Below are 25,425 nucleotides of genomic sequence, written 5' to 3'. Positions count from 1 at the left end.
ACATAATAAATGTAAAAGCGGGTCTGGGGGGGGAAACACAATAAATTAATAAACTGTAATAGCAACTTAATCCATTTGCACTATAACATTACAAAGGCAGTTTACTGAAGATAAAATGGCCCTGTAAGTTTGTGATCAGGATGGGGCTGTGAGCCCCACCCCACTAAAGGGCCCTTTAGCCTCTCCCCAATGGGCACACCTTTGGCCTTCCTTGGAATGGGGTCTGCAAGATATATCCCTGGAGGGAGCCCACTTGCCAGGAGAGGCCTGCCTATCTCTGTGTGTGGAGTAAGGCCACATTCATACCACATATTTAGAGCACCATGAAACCACTTTAACAGTCACGGCTTCCCCCAAAGGATTCTGGGAGCTGTAGCTCGCTAAGGGTGCTGTGAGTTGTTAAGAGGCCCCCTCCTTCCCTCCCTGAGCTACTATTCCCTGATGGCTTAATGGGCAACCTCTCTTCCCAGAGAACTGTGGGAACTGTAGTTCTGTGAGGGGAATTGGTGTCTCCTCCCCACCCTTGTTGCCCTAATCGGACTGCAATTCCTAGGATACTTTAAATTAATGGTGCGTGTGTGGGGAGACCGGGGGACATGCACAGGCCCCCTTTTCACTAAGACCACAGCCTTAGCTATATAACAAATCATGGAGTCTCTGGAGATGGAGCCCTTCTGCGGGCGACGCAGGTGCTCTGCTTCCTTGGGCAAGGGATCCAGGGGGGCACCTGAATTTTCATTCTAGCCAAGCCTTGTCTCCACAGGGCTCACACCAGAGAGATTCCAAGCAGCTTGTTCCCAAGATACATAAGAGTCGGATAATAACCCATTAAACAATTCCTGTGATGTAGCCTGTAGCTGAATACTCAAATAAAAAGCCTTTATATTTTCTAAATGCCTTGTCAAAATGTCAAGCAACTCTAAGTGGTAGGTGAATGGCTGAAAATTTGACAAGAACACTTATTAACCATGATAGTTTAAATAGGCCATATTCAAAACATAGCAAACGTTGGCAACAAAACCAAAGTTAGAAAATCAGATGGTTACAATATGAGCTTGGGTGCTTTTCACTAGATTGCCCCCACCTCATCATCTGTGTGTGAAGTCAAAGGAAGTCAATGAGGCAACATTCACGATAACTGTGGTATAAATATCAGCCTCATATAACCAGGAACTAGTTAATGCATGAAGGGGTTAAGACCATAGAGGAAGCACTTCTGCCAGAGCTAACTGGGTCACACCCCCTCAACTTGGGAGAAAGAGTTACCAAAGCCTTTGTTTTCTCTCTTTTCACCATGCAACCAACCAGTAAGGATGTCTGGGCTGGCCGCTCCAAGCCCAGACCGCGTGGCTTCAGCAAACCATCTTTTGTTTCTGTGCAAATAATTTAGAAATGTTTACCAATTTTGAAACTTAGCTGTACTACCTGTCTTTTCTTGCTGTAATATAGAAAAGCACATGAATCTCACCTTTGAAGTTTGTAAATAAACCATTTTTAATTTTTATTTTATTAAGTTTGCTTGACAACATTACATTGTTATATATGGTACTATGAAAAAAGAAAAAGGATACAAATCAAAGACAGTTCTATACAATACAATTCACCATATTTTCTTTAGTATGTACATAAGTGGTAAGGACCTAACAGAAGCAGAAGACATCAAGAAGAGGTGGCAAGAATACACAGAGGAACTATACCAGAAAGATATGGATGTCTCGTACACCCCAGGTAGTGTGGTTGCTGACCTTGAGCCAGACATCCTGGAGAGTGAAGTCAAATGGGCCTTAGAAAGCATTGCAAATAACAAGGCCAGTGGAAGTGATGGTATTCCAGCTGAACTATTTAAAATTTTAACAGATGATGCTGTTAAGGTGCTACACTCAATATGCCAGCAAGTTTGGAAAACTCAGCAGTGGCCAGAAGATTGGAGAAGGTCAGTCTACATCCCAATCCCAAAGAAGGGCAGTGCTAAAGAATGCTCCAACTACCGCACAATTGCACTCATTTCACACGCCAGCAAGGTTATGCTTAAAATTCTTCAAGGAAGGCTCAAGCAGTATGTGGACCGAGAACTCCCAGAAGTGCAAGCTGGATTTAGAAGAGGCAGGGGAACCAGAGACCAAATTGCAAACATGCGCTGGATTATGGAGAAAGCTAGAGAGTTCCAGAAAGACATCTACTTCTGCTTCATTGACTATGCAAAAGCCTTTGACTGTGTCGATCACAGCAAACTATGGCAAGTTCTTAAAGAAATGGGAGTGCCTGATCACCTCATCTGTCTCCTGAGAAATCTCTATGTGGGACAAGAAGCTACAGTTAGAACTGGATATGGAACAACTGATTGGTTCAAAATTGGGAAAGGAGTACGACAAGGCTGTATTTTGTCTCCCTGCTTATTTAATTTATATGCAGAATTCATCATGCGAAAGACTGGGCTGGATGAATCCCTAGCCGGAATTAAGATTGCTGGAAGAAATATCAACAACCTCAGATATGCAGATGACACAACCTTGATGGCAGAAAGTGAGGAGGAATTTAAAAACCTTTTATTGAGGGTGAAAGAGGAGAGCACAAAATATGGTCTGAAGCTCAACATCAAAAAAACGAAGATCATGGCCACTGGTCCCATCACCTCCTGGCAAATAGAAGGGGAGGAAATGGAGGCAGTGAGAGATTTTACTTTCTTGGGCTCCATGATCACTGCAGATGGTGACAGCAGCCACGAAATTAAGAGACGCCTGCTTTTTGGGAGGAAAGCAATGGCAAACCTAGATAGCATTTTAAAAAGTAGAGACATCACCTTGCCAACAAAGGTCCGTATAGTAAAAGCTATGGTTTTCCCAGTAGTGATGTATGGAAGTGAGAGCTGGACCATAAAGAAGGCTGATCGCCGAAGAATTGACGCTTTTGAATTATGGTGCTGGAGGAGACTCTTGAGAGTCCCATGGACTGCAAGAAGATCAAATGCATCCATTCTTAAGGAAATCAGCCCTGAGTGCTCACTGGAAGGACAGATCGTGAAGCTGAGGCTCCAATACTTTGGCCACCTCATGAGAAGAGAAGACTCACTGGAAAAGACCCTGATGTTGGGAAAGATGGAGGGCACAAGGAGAAGAGGACGACAGAGGACGAGATGGTTAGACAGTGTTCTCGAAGCTACAAACATGAATCTGACCAAACTGCGGGTGGCAGTGGAAGACAGGAGTGCCTGGCGTGCTCTGGTCCATGGGGTCACGAAGAGTCGGACACGACTGAACGACTAAACAACAACAACAACAAGTGAACAATTTTTAAGCAACCAAACGTGTGGTCTCTATTTCTATGCTAAGGGAAACTTTGAAAGATACTTAGAAGGGGATATTTTAAAGGTCTGACAGACTATATTACCATGCTTTACTTTGGTCCATGTTTTTATGATCCTAAATCTCTGCTGGAGTCCTCTCACCAAGGTGTTCTTGCCTCAAACATGGCTCTAGGCATCCAGAGAATCCTCCTTTTATTATTTAACCAAACCAGATTTATTACCACCAACAATACCCAACAAAAATTGCATGGCTTCATTGCATCAGAGTCTTCTTTCATTTCCTCTAAGAGTAGGGCAACAGATGGCATCTTTTCATAAATGTCATGATATAAGGTACAGGTAAAGGGACCCTGACCATTAGGTCCAGTCGTGACCAACTGTGGGGTTGCGGCGCTCATCTCGCTTTATTGGCCGAGGGAGCCAGAGTACAGCTTTCAGGTTATGTGGCCAGCATGACTAAGCCGCTTCTGGAGAACCAGAGCAGCGCACGGAAACGCTGTTTACCTTCCCGCCAGAGCGGTACCTATTTATCTACTTGCACTTTGATGTGCTTTAGAACTGCTAGGCTGGCAGGAGCAGGGACCGAGCAATGGGAGCTCACCCCGTCGTGGGGATTCGAACCACCGACCTTCTGATCGGCAAGTCCTAGGCTCTGTGGTTTAGTCCACAGCGCCACCCACGTCCCTCTAATGTCATGATATAGTTACCCCTTAATTCACATCCATCTCCAATTTATCAAAAGAGAGAGGGAAATGCTGTGAAATCTGGGGGCTCTTGGCTCAATTAACACACAACTGAAGGTGGAATCTCACATAAGCACTTGCATGGGGTTTTGTTTCCAATGGGTAATGGCCACATTTCCAGAGAGAAAAGCTGTAACCCACTGCTCTAGCTCAGCCTTGCCCTCCAGATGCTTTGGACTGCAGCTCCCATTAGTCCCATTCAAGATGGCTGATGGTTAGAGGCAATGGAAGTTGTAGTACAACAATGCTCGAAGGGCACCAGGTTGGGGAAGGCTGTTCTGTCTTCAGTTTTTGCTGGAATGGGAATAGTGGGGAAGAAGCTCATGCTGGATTGGACACTAAATGGTTTGTCTTTTAAAAGGAAAAAAGGATCAGCCATCAAACACAGTCTTGTTTCTAATCTCACCCACGAACCAGCAATAAAACAATTCCCTCGCCCCAAAGCTGGGCGCAGACAGTTCTATTCTCTCCAAAGTGAGGCACTTAACTTTGAAGCCCTGTTAAAGCTGGTTTGAAGAATAATCACCATGAGGCTACCATGGGCTCCAGCTGAGCTGGTCTGTTTGCCATTGGCTGACGGAGGCTGAATCCAAGCAGGAATGGGAAGGACATAAATCACCACCTGCAAGGAAGGGGGGGGGGGAATAGTGGTGCTAATAGGAACATTCACACAGTACAAACAAGGAAACCCAAAACTCATTTATGCATGTTGAAAGACTTGGCACTGCAGGATGTGGAGAAGGGTGGATGGGGGAGAATCACACAGAGGGTATTTTTCATCTCCTAATTTTTTAATCATGAATCACTTCAGACAGCTTGAGCGACTGATATTTGCTAAGTGGTCCCTTCCTCTCAACAAAGGAGGAATCATCAAATGTGTGTTTTAGCCAACATCATGGATCCATCTGTTCCTGTTCCCATCTCATCTCAACAATTCTCCCAAGAGGCTGCCTTTTAAGACAAAGCTCCTCCATCTCCGCAACATTGCAATCTGCAGGTTTATTAGACAAGCTGATTCCAAAAAGCCTGAGATTATGAAACTGAGCCTTACCAGGGAGGAAAGGTGCATGGTTGGAAAAGGTTCAGGAAAGGACAACCAAAATGACCAAGGGAGGTGATGGAGTTGACTGCCTTCTGAGGAAAGGATGCAGGTTTGGGACTTTTTGTTCAGAGAAAAGGTGAGTAAGAGATGGAAGTGCATAAAGAAACGTTTCTTGCCCTCTCCCATATCCCAGCCGGTACCAAGCTTTGCACACAACTGAGAACACAACAGTCCACTCCTTGTTGGCTTTCTTCATTTCAACTGCCTAATGTTGGCGGGGAGAATCATTTTGTTTTTGCTTTTCTTAAACACAAGTGAGTCAGGAACGCCTGAAGAACTTGAAATCACCCAGAGATCTACTAGGAGATCAAGATCTGATGGTGCCACTCAGCACAGTACACCTTCCTATGTTCAAATGCTGAAGTACTTGCAGAGCAAACTGATGAAGGTGACTCATGTAAGTGAGCCAAGTCACGTGCCAGCCTACTGCAAGAGCTGCAGGAGACTCCTGGGGGCTGCATTTTGGCCACCCACAGATTTTCTGGCCACATGCCATTAGAAACACAAAGCCTTTGAACAGAGGGGGCTACAAACAAAGTGAATTTGAGTCTGGCATTTCTAGGAACTGCGCCAGACGGCTGGAACATTCAGCTAGCTATATACAGTTTCAATATGTATCTCCAGACAACTTCACATACAGATAAATTTGCACACATTTCCCTCATGCACCCCCAGTGAACTAAAAATAAAAATCGACAGAGAACGTGAGTAATAAGGAGTATTGATTTTCAAAGAGCTCTCCCTGGGGTAAACTGTGTTATAATGCACTACAGCAGTTGCTATTGGGTTGTTTATTTCTTATCACAGATTTGTATCCCTGGAGATTGAGATCATTTACTGAAACAGAGCCTTGGAAACACACAATTTGTACTGCACAGGAACAGCAGTCCAACACCTGGAGAGAGTTACATGGCATTCACCACAATAGCTCACTGAACTTCTAAGATTTGTATTGTATTGTATTGTATTGTATTGTATTGTATTGTATTGTATATTGTGTGTGTGAGTGTAATGGAAGGACACTGGGAGAACACTATGTTGGATAGTCTACAACTACACATTTTGCAAGAATCCTAGCTACTGCAGCATTTTGCAAGGCATCCTCCCCGCTGGTCTAAAGGCTATGAAGGTATGTCACGGAAGCTGGGAGCAGGGAGAATCTCTTCTTTCTACCTTTGACTTTTCCTGGCTTCAACTGCAAGCTCCTTCCCACCGCAATGCTGGCTGCTTAGCAGGGAGGGGGGAGTAAGGTCAACGCTAGTAAGCTGCAGTTATGCAAATGACTAGAGGTGAGCACTGTGCACCCCAACATGCCCTCTTCTCCTGGTGCAAAGAGGGAGCACCTATTGGACTCCAACTCTCATCAGCCTCAATCTGTACAACCAATGACAAGTTGGACCTCCGAAAGGAGAAATGTGACCAGCTGAAAGAATGAGTAAGAGACAAACACTGAAAAATGGGGAATTCTGATGTGGAGGGGGGGTGAACAGAAGAAGAGTCTGTCCATTAGATCAGGCCAAGGGCCCATCTAGCCCAGCATCCTGTTCTCCCCGTGTCCAACCACATGCTTACTGGAAGCCTGCAAGCAGAACTTGAGTGCACCAGAAGTTGTCTCTCTGGGCGCCCTCCAGATCCTGCAGCTTTTTGTAACCAGATGATTCCCTGCCTTGACATTTGTTGGCCTTTTGGTGAACTTCCAGCAGCTCTGGCAAAGGCCTCTGTTTAAGCCCACCAACCCACCCACCCCTCCTATTCAGCATCTCCCCCATTTTCAGCTTTATGTTATGTTCTGGGGATGGTGTGTCTGCACAAACAATGTGTATACTCAAACAACCCCTTGGAGCCACCCCCTGTGACCATCCTTGCCTTTCTTGAGCTGTGAGCTGAGGAAGCCTTGCTCTGGGAGGCTCTGGCAAGATCTCGCAGGGCCGTCCAAGTTCCTGTGAGATCTCACAAGAGCATGCCAGAGCCCAATAAGCAAGGCAGAGAGCTTAAAAGCTCTCTTTGCACCTTCCATGCATTTAATTTGTGCAATTTCAATCAGCCAGCTGTCATCAACATAAAGTTGAAACTGCGCATGTTAAAGGCACGTAAATTGTGAATGTGCTTCCATCTTGTTTCATTTCTCCTTCATGAGGTCCAGCGTTCCATTTGAGAGAGACTGGAGGTTCTATTTTGCATCCTAAAGGAGGAATCGCAGGACGTGTTATCAAATATTCAAACGATGCCATGTCCCCCCCCCCCCCACACATACACCTGCTCCCCCCTCCCCTGCTCATTCATTAGCCAAGCGTAGCTGGAAAATGCCAAAACGTCTTTCCTAATTACAAAACTCTCTGAAAAGCTGCCTTAACAAAAGAAACAGAACCCCTTTCTTCCCAGAAGCCTTTATAAAAAATAATTTCTCTGAGAAGACAAAAGAAAAAACACACTCAAGGAAGGCCCGCATTTAGAACTGGCTGTTTTCAAAAGGAAATTCAGATTCTATGTGCATGTGGCAGTTCTGCTGGCATCTGAATCACAAGCTGGCTCTCAAAGCCCCCTGGAAGGGGGGCAGGAAGTGATTGAGCCTTATGAATCTAACCACCCATTTGGGAACTGCCCCCCGCTCGTCCTCACCCTACAAGGGCAGAAAGCTGCCTTGCTCCAGACTTTCCACCAAGCCCAGGGGGGTCTGCTCTGGCTGGCAGAAGTTCTTTGGGATTCAGGCATGGAAGAGTCATCGCGTCACCTGCTTCCGGATCCTTTTGAAACAGGAGATACCAGGGGCTGAGCCTGGAGCCTTCTGCATGCAAAGCAGGTACTCTGCTATGTGGTAGAATCAAGAGGGCCCCTCCTAGAATGGTTTGGTGTCTGCTACTCACACAAACTATGCACCAGATTCGCCAAGATGCACTGATACATTCTGCCAATGCATCTATTTTGCACAATTTTCCCTGCTATTTTATTCTTATTTTGTTTTTTTACTGAGTTTGCAAAATGTATTCTGGCTGTGCCAACGAAAGAAAGGGCTTTTCAAGCCTCTCAGACCTCTGAATGCTGGAATTATTCAGCTAACCCACCGGCTTCCCAGATTTCTGCAGATATTGCCCACCTAGGGAAGCATCACAAGTGGCAGAAGAAGACTGAATGTTTTGGGTTCAATTGCTGGGATCTCCCATTTTAAAAGCATCAGATGGCAGGTGATGGCAAAGGCCATAACCTTCCTGACACCCTGGAAAGCCACTGCCAGTCAGAGAAAGCAATGTTGGGCTAGATGGGCAAATAACCTGGTAGAAGAAAGATCCAAGAATATCTTCATAACCATGAAGGCTAGGGGTTTATTTTTTTATTTATTGTTTAGCCCAGTTTCTTAGGAAGCCCCATACAACCTGCCTGTACTTTCTCTGCAGAATCACAGCATCTATGCAGCCCAACAACAAAATTGTAGCGCTAAATGAGTTTATCCATTATCCTGCTACATCATCTGCTTTGGGCAATTCTGATCAAACACCAAGAAGGAAGTTGTGGAAATTACTGGTGTTATTTTTCAAGCAAAAAGACTCTTAATAAGTGTCTTTCAAGCAACCATCTCACCCAGCTCTCAGCATCCACACAAAATCTAGATAACCACTTTTTATTCCCAGCAAAGAAAGCCTTTGTTTATTGCTTTTAAAAAGAAACGCACAAGCAATTTTCCAGTACACCTATTCTAGGCTGCAAAATGACAACAGCCTTTTTTTTAAAAGAAAAAAGGACTTCAGCAATTTCAGAAACTGACCCTGGTGTGGGAGAACTACACTAACTCTCCTTCTTGCGGGTGGGGAAGGTGTATTTAGAACAATATTACCAACCGAATGAGGTGTTCAAACAAGACAAGCACCATGGTTTTATGGATCAAAGTTCCCAATTCGAGAGGGAACTAATAGAAAACAGAGAAAAACTAATCTCAAGGCTGTATAAGATCCTGTTAGAATGGGAAACTAACGCTGAAATGGTTAAATCTGCTATGATCCACTGGGCCCGGGATGCGGGAAATAATATAGAACTAGAATTGTGGGGGAAACTATGGAAATCGGGTTTGAAATTCACAGCATGTTACGCTGTGAAAGAAAATTTAATGAAAATGATTTACAGATGGTACTCAACTCCAAGTAAATGGGCAAAGAAGTAAAAATCAGAATCAGGCATTTGTTGGAAGTGTAAGGAAGGAGAAGGTACATTTTAACATAAGTGGTAGATGTGCAGAGTGGCCAAGGAATTTGGGGAGATGATTTATAATGAGATAAAGAAAATATTAAAGGTGAGAAGTGCAGCGAGAATATTATATGAATAAAAATGGCAAGATGAGGTAGTACCTGGATACATCTAGAAAATCACTCTACCCACTTTGTAGCAAGTCAGATCATTGGTCCATCTGTCTCCATTCCATCAACCCTGGATGCCAGAGGCTCTCTAGAATTTCAGGCAGGAACTGCACCCAGTGCCTAAGAGGTTTTATGCAGGACTGTATCCAGCTGATTGGGCCTGTGGTTTAGGCCAGGGGAAGGCAACACCGCATAGCCAATGGACTGAGATGATGGCAGCTGTCCATCAAGACCTGGAGAGCGCCACCTCTCCTTGCCTTGTGGTAAAGCCATCTCTGGATTAACTGGTCTAAACTCTTAAAGATAAGTACTTAAAACAATCAATCACTACAAGCAGAGCATTTTCATTTTCTGCAAAGTGGGATTATCAAGGTGCATACCTGCAGTCTTTCATGGTTTGAATAGCAGCTAACCTTTTCCCTCCTAACGACAGCTAAATTGTGTGGGCTGCTTTCCATAACTTCTAAACTACCTGTCTGTCTGCTCCTTCAACCTCTTTTGAAAGCAGGGTGCCTGCAATTTTTCTTCTTTCAAAAAGCAGAAGAGAGCCAAAGAATGGCGAGAGATGACAGAGAGCTGAAAGCTGCATCACTGTTGCAGCACATGCTTGCTTACACATGGACCAACACAGAGACTCAGCTGGTCCTTGGTCAAATGGGTGGCGGAAGGCAGCCTGGGAATGGATGCACTGGTAGATCTCCGGGTGACATGCAGTAGTAGCTCTGAAAGGAGTCTGACTTCCAGCTGTGCAACTGGGCAGAACATCTGCTCAAGAGGCATCTTGTACTATATTTTTGGAAAGATGTTTCTCTGCCTGCTCTTCAGCCACCTACTGAGATAACATCACCCAATTTGGCACAAGGGTTCCTGAGGTGGGGTGGGGGTCATGTCGATGTGTGGATGCTGGGTGCCATTCTGACGGCAGACCAAAACGTCACTTTGGCATGACTTTGCCTGGTTTTTTGGCACAAGTTCTGCCACCGCTCAAGATATCATCGCCAAACTGGGCACAAGGGTTTCCAAGATGCGGGAGGCAGGCTTCATAACCATTTGGATGCTGGGCACCATTTTGAATCAAAATGGCAGACCAAAACAGAACATTGGTGAGATTTTTGGGCATAGGTTTAGCTTCCTTTCAAATTGTTGATGCCAAACACTGCACAAAGGTTCCCAAGGTGGGGGTCTTCATCAAAAGTCACTAAATGTGACTTTGGTGTGCATCTTGCAGGCACACTCAGAAAATCCTGACTTGCTGCAAAGATGGCATAGTGGTCAGAGTGGTGGACTAGGACCTGGGAGACCAGGGTTCGAATCCCCACTCAGTCATGAAGCTCACTGGGTGACTTTAGGTAAGTTGCTGTATCTCAGCCTAACCTACCTTACAGGGTTGTTGTGAGGATAAAATGGAGAATGGGGAGGAGAGATATATATGCCCTCTTTAGCTCTTCAGAGAAAAGGCAGGATAGAAATGAAGTAATAAATTGGTAGCAAAACTTGGAGTTTCAACAGAAATTGACATGCATGGCATGGAAAAAGTGGATAGAGAAAAGTTGTTCTCCCTCTCATAACACCAGAACTCACAGACATCCAGTGAAGCTAAATGTTGGAAGATTCAGAATAGATACATAAAAGAAAATACTTAGTCATGCAGCACAGAGTTAGACTACACCCCCCCCCCCTCACAGGAGGCAGAGATGGCCACCAGCCTGGATGGTTCAAAGAGGAGGAGACAAATTCACGGAGGAGGAGGAGAGGGCTATGCAGGGGCACCAGCCAGGATGGCTCTGCTCTGCCTCCCCAGTCAGAGGCAGCCATGCTTCTGGGTAGCAGCTGCTGGAAACCGCAGGAGGGGAGAAGGTTCTTGTGCATGAATCCTGCTTGCTAGTTTCACACAGGCATCCATTTGGCCACTGTGATAACAGGATACTGGACTCAATGGGTCACTGGCCTGATCCAGCAGGCTCTTCTTATGTTCTTAGTACATGCAAGGCGTGGGATGAACTGAAAAACTAACAAAGGCCACTATCTGCCTGAAGACGGAGTGTCAAATGTTATCATTCCCTTTCAGTTTGCTTACCATTTATTTTGCCTCTCTCTATTCATCCCCTGGGGGAGATGAAGATAACTGAATGCTTAAAGCAACCCTAATCTGCTACTGCCAGGTATAGCCTGGGGGAATTGGCTTCCCAGTGGCGCTGCCCAATATTTATGTTTCCAGATGCTTCATTCACAGCTGAGGTTAAGGGACACAGGCAGCAAAGGTCCTTAACAGACAACAGGACACAGCTTTTATGCTAATAGCCCCTATCTGTCTACAGACCTGCTTCTGTTGCAAATGCTACCTTATCTTTTCTGGCCGAAGGCTCTTTTTTACCTCGAGGAACAAATAAAAAATCCTTATGTGCCAAATGCACTTGCTGAAGCAGGGATTACAGAACCACAAGAGCACAGCAATCATTTCTAACAAGAGAGAGAGAGAGAGAGAGAGCCAAGAATGAACTTGCTAAGCAAACCTAAGGCTCTCTCCAGTATTCTCTGTCCGCTGACAGCATCCTGTGCTAACTGGTGGGAGAGTTCTAGTGCTGTGCAACACAGGAACCCAGCGCAACAGGAAAAACTTGTTGCACAACAGACTGCACAATCTATTGTGCAACAAAGTCTCCAAAAACCTTGTGCTCTTGCACCACAATTTTCCACTCATGAAAAACCCGATGTTACTTAGTGAGAGAGATTCCCAAAGCAACCAGTGATATCTTAAGAACACATCTAGCTCAGTGCTGCCTACACTGACTGGCAGCAGCTCTCCAGGGTTTCAGGAAGGAGACTTTCCTAGCCCTACCTGAGATGTTGGGGATTGAACCTAGGACCTCTGCATGCAAAGCAGACGCTTCACCATTTGGAGAAAGACACAGCCAGCAGTGACTTGCAGGAGAAGATGGTATGTAAACGTAATGAGTAAGAAGCCAATGAATACATACTACATGTCAAGCACATATGAACTGTTCTATACGATACTGAATCAGACACTTGGCCCATCTAGAGATGCAATGGGGTGGGGTGGGGAAAACCCCTGAAAAAACTGGGGGAAATCCCAGTTTCCCCCCTAATTTTTCAGAAATGTCGGGGAAACCACAAAAAATAGGGTGAGAGGAGAAACACATAAACAACTCTGAAGCAGGCACACGGCCAGTCACACACACGACTCTCCCTCATAATTTTTGTTCCTTCTCCAGACATCTAGTTTTCTCTAGGGTAAGTCTTGACCTTTTGAAATAAAAGCATTGGAGGAAGGATGCCATAAAGTGGAAACAGTTGTGAGGGAAATGGGCACGCAGGTCACTTTGCAGATGTTTTGCAATGTTGTGTAAACCAACTTGACGTTTAACAAGTAAATAATTTTTTAAATAAAAAATACATATACACATTTAGAATGTCATCAACTGGACAGTAAACATCACATCTGAGGCAAAGGCAGACGAAATATCACAATTCCAAAACTTGTGTAGGTTCACAGGATCAGACACGTAGCATCACCCACAATGACTGCACAAGTGTGGCTCAAACCCCACCCCCCACCCGGCCCTTAATGGCTTCTTAGATTGTATGGTTATTTGTGCTCATGGCAGTTATACACGATTCTGCTTTCTTAGGGAGGTCATACTGCTTCATTTTCAATCACTGCACGTCCCACAACTTCCTGCTGAACCCTGCAACTTTTTATACCACCAGTATTTGGGGCCAGGGGCTCATTTTTGTCGTGCTATAGTGCAAAAGTGCCTCTCTGGACAACAATAAAAGAATAACAATTGGGAAGCACTGCAGAACAGCTAATAAAGTGGAACTCTGCATGGACAGTCCATTATAAACCCAACGCCAACGTATTATTCCTGTATTGCATTTTGTGTTTTTACGTGGTGAGCCACCCTGAGATCTTCAAATGAAGGGCAGCATACTAATTTAATAAATAATGCTGCAGAATGTACAAAAAAAAAAAACTAGTCTGGCAGGACCGTGAAGCTGATTTAACAGTTATCCCCTTTTCCAAGGGAACCCTGGGGGGTCTGGGATGGAGAGAAAGTGGTTAGAATTTCTTTTATTATTCTAAACTACAGTCCCCTGGATTCTCTAGGGAAAGACAGGACAGTCTGCCTCTCCTGAGCATGACATGCTCCCAAAGCCTGCCTCTTGCAAAACTCCACCATAATGCGAAGCAGCTGTGGTGCTGCAGAGCAAGAAGGAACAGAAGCACAGCTCCAGGGCATCATCAGTGAGGTAGGCTAGGTTCAGTCAGTGACTGGCCCAAGGTCACTCAGGAAACTTCCAGGATGTGAATCCACGTTTCTACAGGCAAAGTCCAACCCACTGACCATTTCACTTAGGGCTGGCTGGGTGATACCTGGTTTCCAACATCGCAATATATCACCAGCTAAACACTGTGATTTAGTCATAGATCAGAATGTTGGAAACATGGGACTATGTAGGGGGGTAGAGATCGGGCGAAGGAGCAGTCAAGGAGACTAATAGGTGTGTGCTATGTGCCCTGTGGATTCCTCCTCTTGGAGGCAGGCAAGTCCTCTCTAGACAGAGGGAGAAGGGAGAAGCAGCCCAGCCACAATTCCTGCAAGGGGTTGAGGCACCACAGTTAAGGGGAGCCACCGAGGCTGAAAGTGAAACTGTTCTGCCATCAGAGGGGAAAGGGAACCAAAAGGGAAGACAGCCAGCCACTCACCAGAGGGCTCGCAATTATAGCGCCTCCTGGAGTTTTGAAGGCTGTGCTTCATAATACATTGCCAGCTCAAAATGTACCTTTGCGCCAGTGCTAACACACTTCCACTTTAGGAAGGGCTAAAATGCATCTCCTGAGCCACAGGAGATTGGCTGCAACCTTTGAGCCACTCACTCCAAGCCAGTGTGTCACGGTCATGAAGTAAGTGGCTGCAAGGCTGCATTTAATACATTATTCATCTCAAGTAATGGGCAAGAGGTTTGCAACTGGCTGAACGGATGTCCATTATGAGCATTCCTAATGGAAGGGAGGGAACCCATTAAGATGGAAATGAGCAGGGAAAGAAATAATGGCAATGTCCCAAAGCACAGAGACCTCTCCTGCACAGCAATTGCACAGTCTGGCTTAGAGACTGAACACCTTGCGAGACGCAACAGGTTGGCCCTGAATCTCTTCCAGCTGACTGAATCTAACAAGTCTCCACAGAGGCCCAGCCATTTCCTTAAGGCAAGAGAACAACATATCAGACTAAAACGATAAATATCGCAGATTCTGCTCGGCGTGGACCTGGGCATTCCTGGGCAAGATATAGGACTTGGCATAGGAGCCAACTCCAAGGGGCCGAGGGGTCTTTGCCCCACCCCCATAAAGTATTTGAGGAGACCTGCCCCCCCCCCAAGTTGATGGGCACTGCCATTCAAATGGGGTGTGTGTGTGATGTCTTATGATCAATTATATGGGGCCTGGCTTACCTGGGCCACCCCCACCCCCAATATTTTATTTAAGTTGGCACCCTTGTGTCCTGACCTATCTCACAGGGTTAGTTGCAAGGATAAAAATGTCATTACCATCCAGAGATCCCTGGAGGATAATTTGCTTATTAATGGTCTTTTTGTCCTGTTACACTTTCCTCCAAGGACATCAGGGTGGCATAAACAACACACTCACACCCTTTATTCTCACACCAGCCACCAGAGCTGTTCAGGGCTTTATAGACCAATAGCAACACCGTGAACTTGGCCTGGTAGCAGATGGGCAACCGGTACAGATCTCTGAGCAGTGTCTCACTCCTGCCAGCAGCAGGGCTGCTGCATTTTGCACTAACTGCAGCTTCCAGATCAAGCACAACAGAAACCCCACAGAGAGTGCACTGCAGTAATCCAAAGTACCACACACATATCTCAGTAGAGCCTGAAATGTTCCAGTGGTAGAGGAACAGAACTGCTGACACAGCAGCTGCCCAAGCGAGCATCATAATCTCGACACCCAGCACAGACAGGCAGATCAGAATAATCAGCAAAATGCAGCAGAGAGATCAAGGGTCCATCATGCCAGGCCCAGCTGAACAAGCCATTTAACATTGCAGATTTGGAGGTGCCGGGAGAAACAGGAACAATTCTCAGTCTTGAAATGAACACAAATTGTTGCAATATGGGACTGAAAAAACCACTTTCCATGATGCGTGCAAGTTTGTTAGTTACTGTATTTATTTTGAATGCATCCATTTATACTTCTCCTCTACTGCCCATCCGGCTTTGTTCTCTGGGTGTGTTGATTACATATCAACACTGAAAAACCATCCAAAGTAATATTCTTGAACCCGTTAATGAGCTTTGCTGCAACCCAGAAATATCTCACTCGCCTGGTCCTATTTCTGCAGTCACACAGCATACCCTCCTCTCCCTAAGAAATACTTGTTTTGGGAGCATTCCTTTTGGATACATGCAAAATGATCTCTCAAGTACCTGCTGCATTTTATTAGCCAAAGGGGTTTGCTTAATGGCCTCTATGGCTGATAGCCACTAGAATACACAACATGTTATATTATTATTATTATTATTATTATTATTATTATTATTATTATTACAACTAATTTATTAATCACCTTCTAGACCACTCTCTCAAGGTGATTAACACATGAGATAATTAAAAAGGTAAACACACCAATACAAATAATTCATTTAAAACCCTAACAAGTGGACACTCATGGTGAAAGGTCCATTTATCCAGCTGGGAAAACCTGTTGGAACAGAAACGTTTTCAACTATTTCCAAAAAGTTACAATAAGGTTTCTTGGCAGAGATACTGCTCCACAGAACAGGAGCATCCACAATAGAAGCCCTTCTCCAAGTCACTATGGAGGACGCTTCTGAAATCTTTGGAACTTGCAGGAGAAACTTTTTTGCAGACTGCAGTGATCTATTGGGAACATGATAAGGGATAAGGTGGCCTCTAATAACGTGGTCCTGATGTGTATAGTGACATATGTTAGTACCAACACCTCAAACTTGGCCTGCTAGCAAATTAGCAGCCAATGCAAATCCTGCCAGCAAACTCTTATGTGCTGAGTGTGGCTTCCCCCACAAGCAGCCTAGCCACCACCTTCTGCACCAGCTGCAGCCTCTTGGCCAGCCCAAGGGTAGCCCCACATAGACTGCACTGCAGTAATCCAACCATGAGGCTACCAATGCATGGACAACTCTGATCAAATCCTGATCTAGGAATTGCCATAAATGTCTTACCAATCCAAACATGTATGCATCTACCTGGGTAAGACCTAAGGGAAACAGTAAGAATGGGCAGCAGGGGGGGGCGACACACTGAATTTGGCATGTGACTAGTAAGAGACAGCTCCGGAGAGCCACAAGGGTTGTTGGGTTCTGGGGGACTGATGCTGTCTAATGGATAAGCACCGTCTGGAAACTTAAGGCTCCAGCACCCTCTTTCCCAAACTGATCGAACTACAAGCTGCCCCTGAAACAGGGAGAACAAAACAGTACTGACACTTTCAAAAATTTCAAAATTCAACACATGCTAACAAAGTTCCAAATTTAGACCGGTCCATCTGGTGCTTGCTAGAAAGATGTAGCCTCCAGTATTTATCTCCTGCCAACAGCCTGATGTATATAAAGAAAACAGATATAAAACCTAATTGGCAAGCATCTCAGGATTAAGTCTGCAATGCAATAGATGCTAACCTGGATGGGAGGTCTACTGAACACAATTATCATCGGCTTGTTTTAACACCTAGGTGAGCTTTTTCACTGGTGGCACCAGTGCTGTGGAATGCTTCTCCTGCTGAAATATGAGAGGCCCCCATCAATATTGGCATTCCACCAGCTCTTGAAGACACACCTGTTTCCTGACTTAAACATCCCATTTTTCATTTGCTGCTTTAACTCCTTATTATTGTTGTGCTGTTTTAATAGGCTTGTTTGATTGTACATTTTAATTCTGGGTGTTTATTTCAATATTTTGATTAAACAGTTTTACTGTACACTTTAATTATGTGTGTTTTTCATAACAGGCACAAAAGCATAAAAGCCACCGGTGATTGTGTGGTATATACATTAATAAATAGTAACGAAAGCTCTATGGCATTTACTTGTGAGTGAACACATGTAGGATCAAGCAGCAAGCAGCCAGTCTACCTGAAAGATTGTATCTCCCCATACGAACCTGGCCAGGTGATAAGATCCTCAGGTGAGCACCTCCACTCTGTCACCACCATAACAGAGGCACAGTTGGCAGTGATATGAGAAACAGCCTTTTCTGTGGCTGCCCCCATATTGTGAGATTCCCTCCCAAGAGAGCTGAGACTGGCTCTCTCCCTCTCTGCTATCTTTCTGCCACCAGCCTAAGACATTCCTGTTCATACAGGCCTTTGGAAACAGAGGTGCAGATGAGGCTAGCCACTGGACTGCTGCCAGGGCAAATTATATTTTAACTGCCAGTTTTAAATACCGGTATGTTGTGATGTATTTTCACAAGTATTTTAAACTAGTTTGTTGCTTGGACAATCCTAGTGAAGTACCAGTAGTTTCTGGTGAGATCTTGCCAAAGTCTTACAAGATTTCATGTGTTCTATGAGATCTCACAAGATCCCGGCAATATCTTCCTGAAAACTGCTGCCAACGGCACTTCTCTGCTGCTGGTGGAGACGGCAGGGTGGGCAGCAGAGGCGAGGCCAGTGCCCCCCTTGGGCTTCCACCACTCAGAGGTGGGCACCTCCCCCTGCCTCACCAGTGGGCAGGGCCTGCAAAAGACTGATGTACCAGGAAAAGGAAATGACATTATTTTTAGGAGGCACTCTGAGGTGACCACATGTAGTTGGGAAGTTACTTATCAGAGTTAAATGCCCTCTGCACAAGCAGCTAGACAAGCGAGACTCTCCTACATGGTTTATGCAAAGATTAACATTCTGCATACTTCAGTCTGCGCTGGTTTACTGCCAGCACCATTTATTCTGGTTCTGATAGTCAGGAGAAGAGACAGGTCATTGAACTCCTGGACCAACCTACCGGAGACCCTGTTCATTTCTGTCCGCACATTGAAATCCCAGGAGCCCTTCAAGTACATATCTGCATCCATGAGGGCTAAAAGCACACCCTTCTTTTTGTTAAACAAAAGCTGAGATTCACATAAAGATGTATTTTTCCTCATTCCGTGTTGCCATGGCCTATGCACATAGCCCTGATTATTACCAGGTCAGGAAATAACTGAGAGCGCCAGCTTCAGGGCAACTGTTTGCCTTTCTGCTTAAAGTGATTTTACATACCGTATCTCATGAGCCTGGCCACAGAGAAGAGGTCAGGAGAGGGACCAGATGGTTAAAATTAAGTCAAATGGAAAGTGCTCCGATTCCACAGCCCAGTTTACCCACTGGACAAAAGAGCAACAAAAATTCTCGGTAGAACAGCCACCCAAAGCACAACATGGGCATAATTCTCTTATTTCCACCACAGCTGCCCATAAAAATCGGGAGGACTTGACAATGTGTGTAATTTACAAGCTGACTGGGAAAGTAGGTGCAAAGTCTCTTTACAGCCAGCCATTCCTTGACCAGAGCCCCACCCACATCGCACCAGAGCCAGTCTTTAGATCAACCTGCACAAGCCCCTGCTCTCCTCCCAGGCTCAGTCTGTGGGAGACATGCAGGGAGAGAATCTGCCTCCAGGAACAAAGCCAATTGACTTCCAGAAACTACCTAAACATCAGGACCCCTCCAAACAGAGCGCAACTCTCAAGGCCTGAATTGGACCCAGGTTTCTTCATAGATAAAGCGCTGCTGAAGCCTTGCTGGAGATAAGTCATTTGGAAGGAAGACACCCAGTGCTTATTTTTAGAGCTTCCATTTGGGCACCTCAGCTTTATCTTTGTGGGTGATGAATTTCTACTGTAAGTGTTGGTCTTCATTTGCATTATGGAGGGAATTGTTTGTTCAGATTTGCTCTGAAGGAGTTGCAACGGAAGGCGTGGGGGACCCCACACTCAGGGGCCAAGCAGAGAGCTTGAGGCCTCCCTATTCACCCCTCAGGACTTTCCCACATGCTCAGGCCAACTCCATCATTGACCCTGCTCTGGGGGCTTGAAGGAGGGGGGAAGCTGTAGAGGAAGAAGAGGTTGGGCAAGAGTTTGGTGAGCAACACAAACAGGAGCAGTAGTGCCTAGTATTAAAATATAACTTACCCATGCCTGTTGCTAGCCTGGGTGGAGAGACATGTGGGGAGGTGGGTGTTGGAAACTTCTGAGTTCTGCACGGCTGCAATGCACCCAGGATTAGAAACTCAGGATATCAGCTAATCGCCAAACATAGTGTTATGTACTAACCTTGGATCCTAGAACAATAGGCAAGTAGGATCCTAGAATGCAACAACTGATTGGCTTGCAGGAAAAGACCAATCAGGCTCCAGGAGGGAAGCAAAATCAGCCAATCAGACAGGACTCATTGTGTAAATATTGTATATAAAAGCCTGAGGTTTGGGGGGCAATTCAATCACTGCTTTACAAGCTACAATAAAGAGCATGAAATCACTGCAGGACTCCAAGTATATTTCACATAGGTTTTGGTTGCCACAACGGAATGTCTAGTTTCCATTTTTTCGGTGAGAATAAAACAAATTCAAGCTTCAAGGAAAATAGCAGTGCTGCATTGCTCATTCACCTTTGCCTCTGGCCACCCCCATCCCTTGCATGAGTTGCCTAAAAGGTTGCTCATGATGAGAGCTATCAGATTAAGCAAAATCAGCTGTGCAATAACCGAGTTGCTAAGTGAAAGGCAGACTACAAGACCAGACCACAAGACGCACCTAGTTTTGGAGGAGCAAAACAAGAACAAAAATATTCTGAATCTCAGAAGCCAGAACAGCAAGAGGGATCACTGCGCAGTGAAAGCAGCAATCCCTCTTGCTGTTCTGGCTTCTGGGTCAGCTGCACAGCCTGCATTCGCTCCATAAGATGCACACACATTTCCCCTTACTTTTTAGGAGGGAAAAAGTGAGTCTTATAGAGCAAAAAATACGGTACTTCTGAGATAATCAACTTATGGCAAGTTCACAAACACATATAAGAATGAAGGTAACCTTAAATGTTTTATCAGAACATACAGACAGAGCAGACTTGTCTATTTTAAGTGGAATAATCACTTCCCTCCACCCTTTCAACCTACTTTTAGAGATACAATCTGCTCCTGCCCTCTGTTCTCAGAAGCCAGTTTGGCACAGTGGCTTAGAGTGTTGGACTAGGACCTGGGAGAGACCTAGGCTCAAATCTTCACTTGGCCATGAAGCTCACCCTGGGCCAGTCATGGCATCTCAGCCTAACCTACTGGGCAAGGTTGTTGTGAGGATTAAATGAGGAGGCGGAAGAACCACCTGTGCCACCTTTGAGAAAAAGGTGGGATACAAATGCAATAATAATATTAATCCTAATGATTGTAACTTGGTGGCCCCTGCGATTTTCTGCAGATCAAGCTGAGTTGAAAAGCATGCCTCTTACAAGACTCATCAATTCCACAAAACCTTTGGCACAACCCTCTAGTCCCTATTTGTGTGGGCAGCAAGCCTAGGAAGAGCATAGAAGGGACCCCAAGGGTCATCTAGGCCAACCCCCTAGAATGCAGGAATCTCAGCTAAAGCATTAATTACAGATGGTCATCCAAGCTCTGCTTAAAAACCTCCAAGGAAGGAGAGTCCACCACCTTTCCAGGGAGTCTGTTCCACTGTCAAACAGCTCTTACTGTCAGAAAGTTATTCCTGGTGTTTAGTCGGAATGTCCTTTCTTGTAACTTGAAGCCATTGGTTCGAGTTCTCCCCTCCAGAGCAGCAGAAAACAAGCTTGTTCCCTCCTCCATGTGACAGCCCTTGAGATATCTGAAAAGGCTATCATATCTCCTCTCAGTCTCCTCTTTTCCAGGCTAAACATACCCAGCTCCTTCAAGCGCTCCTCATATGGCTTGGTTTCCAGACCCTTGATCCTCTTGGTCTCTCTCCTCCGCACAAGTTTCAGCTTGTCAACATCCTTCTTAAATTGCGGAGCCGAGAAATGGAAACAGTATTCCAGGTGTGGTCTGACTAAGGCAGAAGAGAGTGGGACTGTGACTTCCCTTGATCTGGACACTAGACTTCTCTTGATGCAGCCTAGAATAGAATTAGCTTTTTTGGCTGCTGCATCACACTGTTGACTCACGTTCAGCTTGTGGTCCACCAAGACCCTTTAAACTATAGTTAAGGTTAACTGTGGTTCATTGGGACACTACCTAGCTGTAAACCATGTAAGATTGCTTAGTATTATTTTCCCCAACCCTCATATTGCAGATTGGGAGGGGTTGCTGAGGCTGAAATTGGGGACTTTCTGGGTCAAGAATTCAGTCTCTTTGTTACACTCCTGCCCAACCCTCACAGGATGGCAACTTCCCAAAGGTCAAGGTGTAAACCAGTTTCCCACTCAGTTATGCCAGTTTAAGTGGGTGCTGATGGGTCAAAGCTCTGAGTTAAACATCTAGGCCCTCAGCCTGCCTTCAGCTGCATGCCCATGTTTTTGCAGCACTGAAGGCTCCAGAATGGAACTTGATTACTCAATCCATTGCTCTGCAATGAACACAGAAAGGTGCATGAGGACAAGGAAGAAAGCAAGAGACAGAAATGGAATCCATAGCGGGAGGGGGATCAGAATAAAAGCAAAACTTGATTTGCAAATAAAGTCATTTTTCCTTCCAACATTAACTCCATCATATCTCAAACATTTTGATTTCCCTAGCGGTACCCTCTCCTCATCTTCACTGGATGAAAAATTAAATAAAACAGTACAAGTCCTCTCTAATATTTGCTATATTTAGATAATGAAATGAAGCACACACTTAGGGCTTTGCCATTAGGAAACTTTTAATAACAGACTAGATTAACACCAAGCTAAGAGATGGGCATTTTAAGGAATCCTACAAATACTGAGTGATCTAGCTTCATTTTTTCAAAGTTGCCTTCTGTTTGCTGAAAAGAGCATGAAAGCAAAGCAGTAGTGAATATCTCTTCTCTTGCGCAATTTCTTAACAGATTAATAAAAAATATGATCCTCAGCAGTAGAAATTGCAACTCAAGTCATGCTTAGGCTCAGAGGACATTCACTCTGGGCAGTTTATTCTGCAAACCTCTTCAAACTACTTCAGTCTATCCACAGAAGTGAAGCAACACACCCCCTCCTTTTGCCAGTACTGGAGGAATCCCGCCCTATGGACACTTCCTACTTGAAACTGGTAATTAAAACTCTCCAAAATCTCCAGGATCCTAACATGAGCAATCTGAAAAAGGGAAGGTGGGTAAATGAGGAATTCTCTCTAGTGGTGTAACTGTTTGACCTGCTTTGCAGCAAAAATGACAAAGACCCTTGTGGTACCTTTCTGCAACAAATTTCTTCCTGCAACAAATTTGCATTAAAAAAATAAATTTTAAAAAATTAACAGTCCTAACCATGTCTACTTAGAAGTAAGTCCTGTTTGAGTCAATGGGGCTCACACTCAGGTACCTGCCATTTGGATTGCAGGCTAACAGTTACGATGGCATACTAGGATATGGGAGGCCAGGGTTCAAATTACCACTTGGTCATGAAGCTCACAGGGTGACACTGAGCCAGACCCGCCTCTCAGCCTGACTTACCTCACAAGGTTGTCGTGGGGATTAAATGAGGAGGAGGAAGAGAGCCATGTATGCTACCTTGAGCTCCTTGGGCAAAAGAAGGTGGGGTTTTAATGCAATAATAATAAAAAAATACATACAGGGGTATAGAAGAATTGTAAAAGGTGGGAGTTAAACAGCAATGAAATGCAAAAATACAAGCAATTCATGTAAAACTGCTCTGTATGTAAAATAAGCACAGTGACCACTCACAAAATACAATCCCCTTACAATGGCTTTGTCCCCTGACACTGGTCAAATCTGGAGCTCCTCCTCCAGCGTAACAGCCCCATTTAGTTAAATTAAGTCCTTTGGACTTAAGCCCATCTATTAAAGGTGCTTCGAAAGTCCTTTCAGCTGACCTGGGATGCAGAGATGGGCACCTCCTTCTCTCAGGACAGGACCTTCAAGTGGGAGCTCACAACCTTTTTATCTGCAGGCTAGCAAGGATTTTACCCTGCTGACTCTTACCTGCTTGACTCTTCCTAGTTCTTAAATAAATGATACTCCAAGAAAACAGAACAAAGAGAAGGTAACACCTCAGTCCAATGCATGGAAATAAAACAATGATTCATTTCAGCAAGGTTAACGTCTATTTTTTTAAAGCTATGAATTCTGTAAACGCAAGGTCTTTGTCAAATTAAATGAACTTCTGAGGAGAGGTGTAATATCGCTGCTACCGAATTATCCCAGTGCCCTTGCCCAGGATGCAGTACGAAGTGGGTGCAAAACCAAGTTCAGAGAATACATTTTGAATCCAGTTACACTGAACCCTTCTTCAGAAGGTGGCACCTAGTGGAACCCAGAGGTCTCCAGCTGGCATCCCCTGAGAGTGCGTTTCTCAACAAGAAGGCACACCTACCCTCACAGGGGGTAGGATAGGAAGATCTCAGAGGGCATGTGAGGGGAATTTTTTAAATAAAAAAGTGCAATCTAAAATTAAAAAATAAACACCACAAAATCCATTTGGAAATTCGACAAAATCATTAGGAGAGCCAGATCTGAAGGATATGTGTGGTGTGTGTGTGTGTGTGTGTGTGTTAGGACAGGGGTTTAAAAGGGATGAGAAAACTGCCCTGAGCAGTGTCACCAAAGGAAGGCTTTCTGTATTAGACTAAAGATCAACCTAGTGAAACAACCTGCTTCCCACAGGGATCAACTAGATGCCACCAAGGAGCCCAGAACAGGGACGCGGCCAATGCCCTCCTGATGCCTCCCTGATGTTCACCGATCTACTGCGCCTGAACGCAGGAGCTCCCCGTGCCTCCTCTGGCAAAGCGGGGCTGCTGGGAGACCAGTCTCAGAAGAGCGGATCAGCCTTCCTAGGTCAAACCAAGGACCCGCCTCCCTCCCCGCGTCCCTCGTCAGAGGTAGACTGCTCCGGAGCCTGGAGGCTCTCCTCGGAGGGAAGCGCGGCGCGGAACCCGAAGGCGACTCGCCCGCCCTCCTCCCGCCAGCCAGGGAAACCCCGAGGGGCAAAGGAACTTTCCGGGCCCGCCGGCTCCCGCCCCCGCGGAGAAAGGCCTGCCGGGCGGCGGGCGGGCAGAGCGCGCCTTACCGAGAAGCCGGCCCAGAAGGGGCAGGAGTGCCGCACGCGGGCCGAGGTGGTGAGCGCCAGGGCGGCGAAGCTGACGGCCACGATGAGGCAGCCCAGGACCATCTGGGTGACGCCGAGGGCCAGCATGATCCGCGAGCGGGTGCGGTACTCGCGCAGGCGGGAGAGGCTCAGCGAGCGCGGTCCCCCCGCCAAAGGCGGCATCATCCTCCGCGGGGCGGCGGCGGCGGCGCTGGCGCTGCTTCGCCCGGCCACAGGCATCTCCCCGAGGGCGGCTCAGCCCAGCCCGCCGCCCCGCCGGCCCGGAGCGCAGCGCGCGGGGGAGCCGCGCCGCCCTCGTCGCCGCCGCCCGCCGCCCTCGCCCATGCCCGCCGGGCCCCTCATTGCGCGCGCGGCCGGAGCCCCTCGGCGGGCGGCATGGCCGGTCCAGGCTCCGCTTAGCCCGGCTGCAGCGGCGCTCTGGCTGGCGCCGCCTCCGCCGCCTCTAGCGCCTCCTTCCCTCCAGGCGCCGCGCAGCCTCCGCGCCGGCCGGGCAGGTGCTGCTGCAGCGCCGCCGCCGCCGCCGCCGCCGCCGCTCCCCCCGCCCCCGGCCGAGGACGCCCCGCCCCCTTCCCGCTCCAGCCGCGTCTACTCGAGAGTAAGCATTTCGGGGCGCGGGGGCTTCCCGCGGCCTGGGCGTGTTGGCGGGCGGGCGGGCGCCG

At 46.3% G+C, this 25,425-nt stretch overlaps 1 protein-coding gene across 2 annotated transcripts in view; it reads right to left on the bottom strand.

Moving 5' to 3' along the window:
* The window catches only part of ENTREP2 (endosomal transmembrane epsin interactor 2), a 193,379-nt gene extending 168,354 nt beyond the window's left edge, over positions 1–25,025 (bottom strand). For both annotated transcript variants that reach the window (XM_083412776.1, XM_083412777.1), the window contains exon 1: positions 24,728–25,025. In XM_083412776.1, the coding sequence (XP_083268902.1) occupies positions 24,728–24,985 (258 nt within the window). In that variant the 5' untranslated portion in view covers positions 24,986–25,025. The remainder of the gene's footprint in view (positions 1–24,727) is intronic.
* Positions 25,026–25,425: the final 400 nt, after the last annotated feature.

This window comes from Podarcis tiliguerta, assembly GCF_965153285.1.
Source record: "Podarcis tiliguerta genome assembly, chromosome: 14".
Taxonomy (NCBI): domain Eukaryota; kingdom Metazoa; phylum Chordata; class Lepidosauria; order Squamata; family Lacertidae; genus Podarcis; species Podarcis tiliguerta.
The sequence above is the reverse complement of the archived record's forward strand: the minus strand, read 5'-3'. Positions and strand labels throughout refer to the sequence as shown.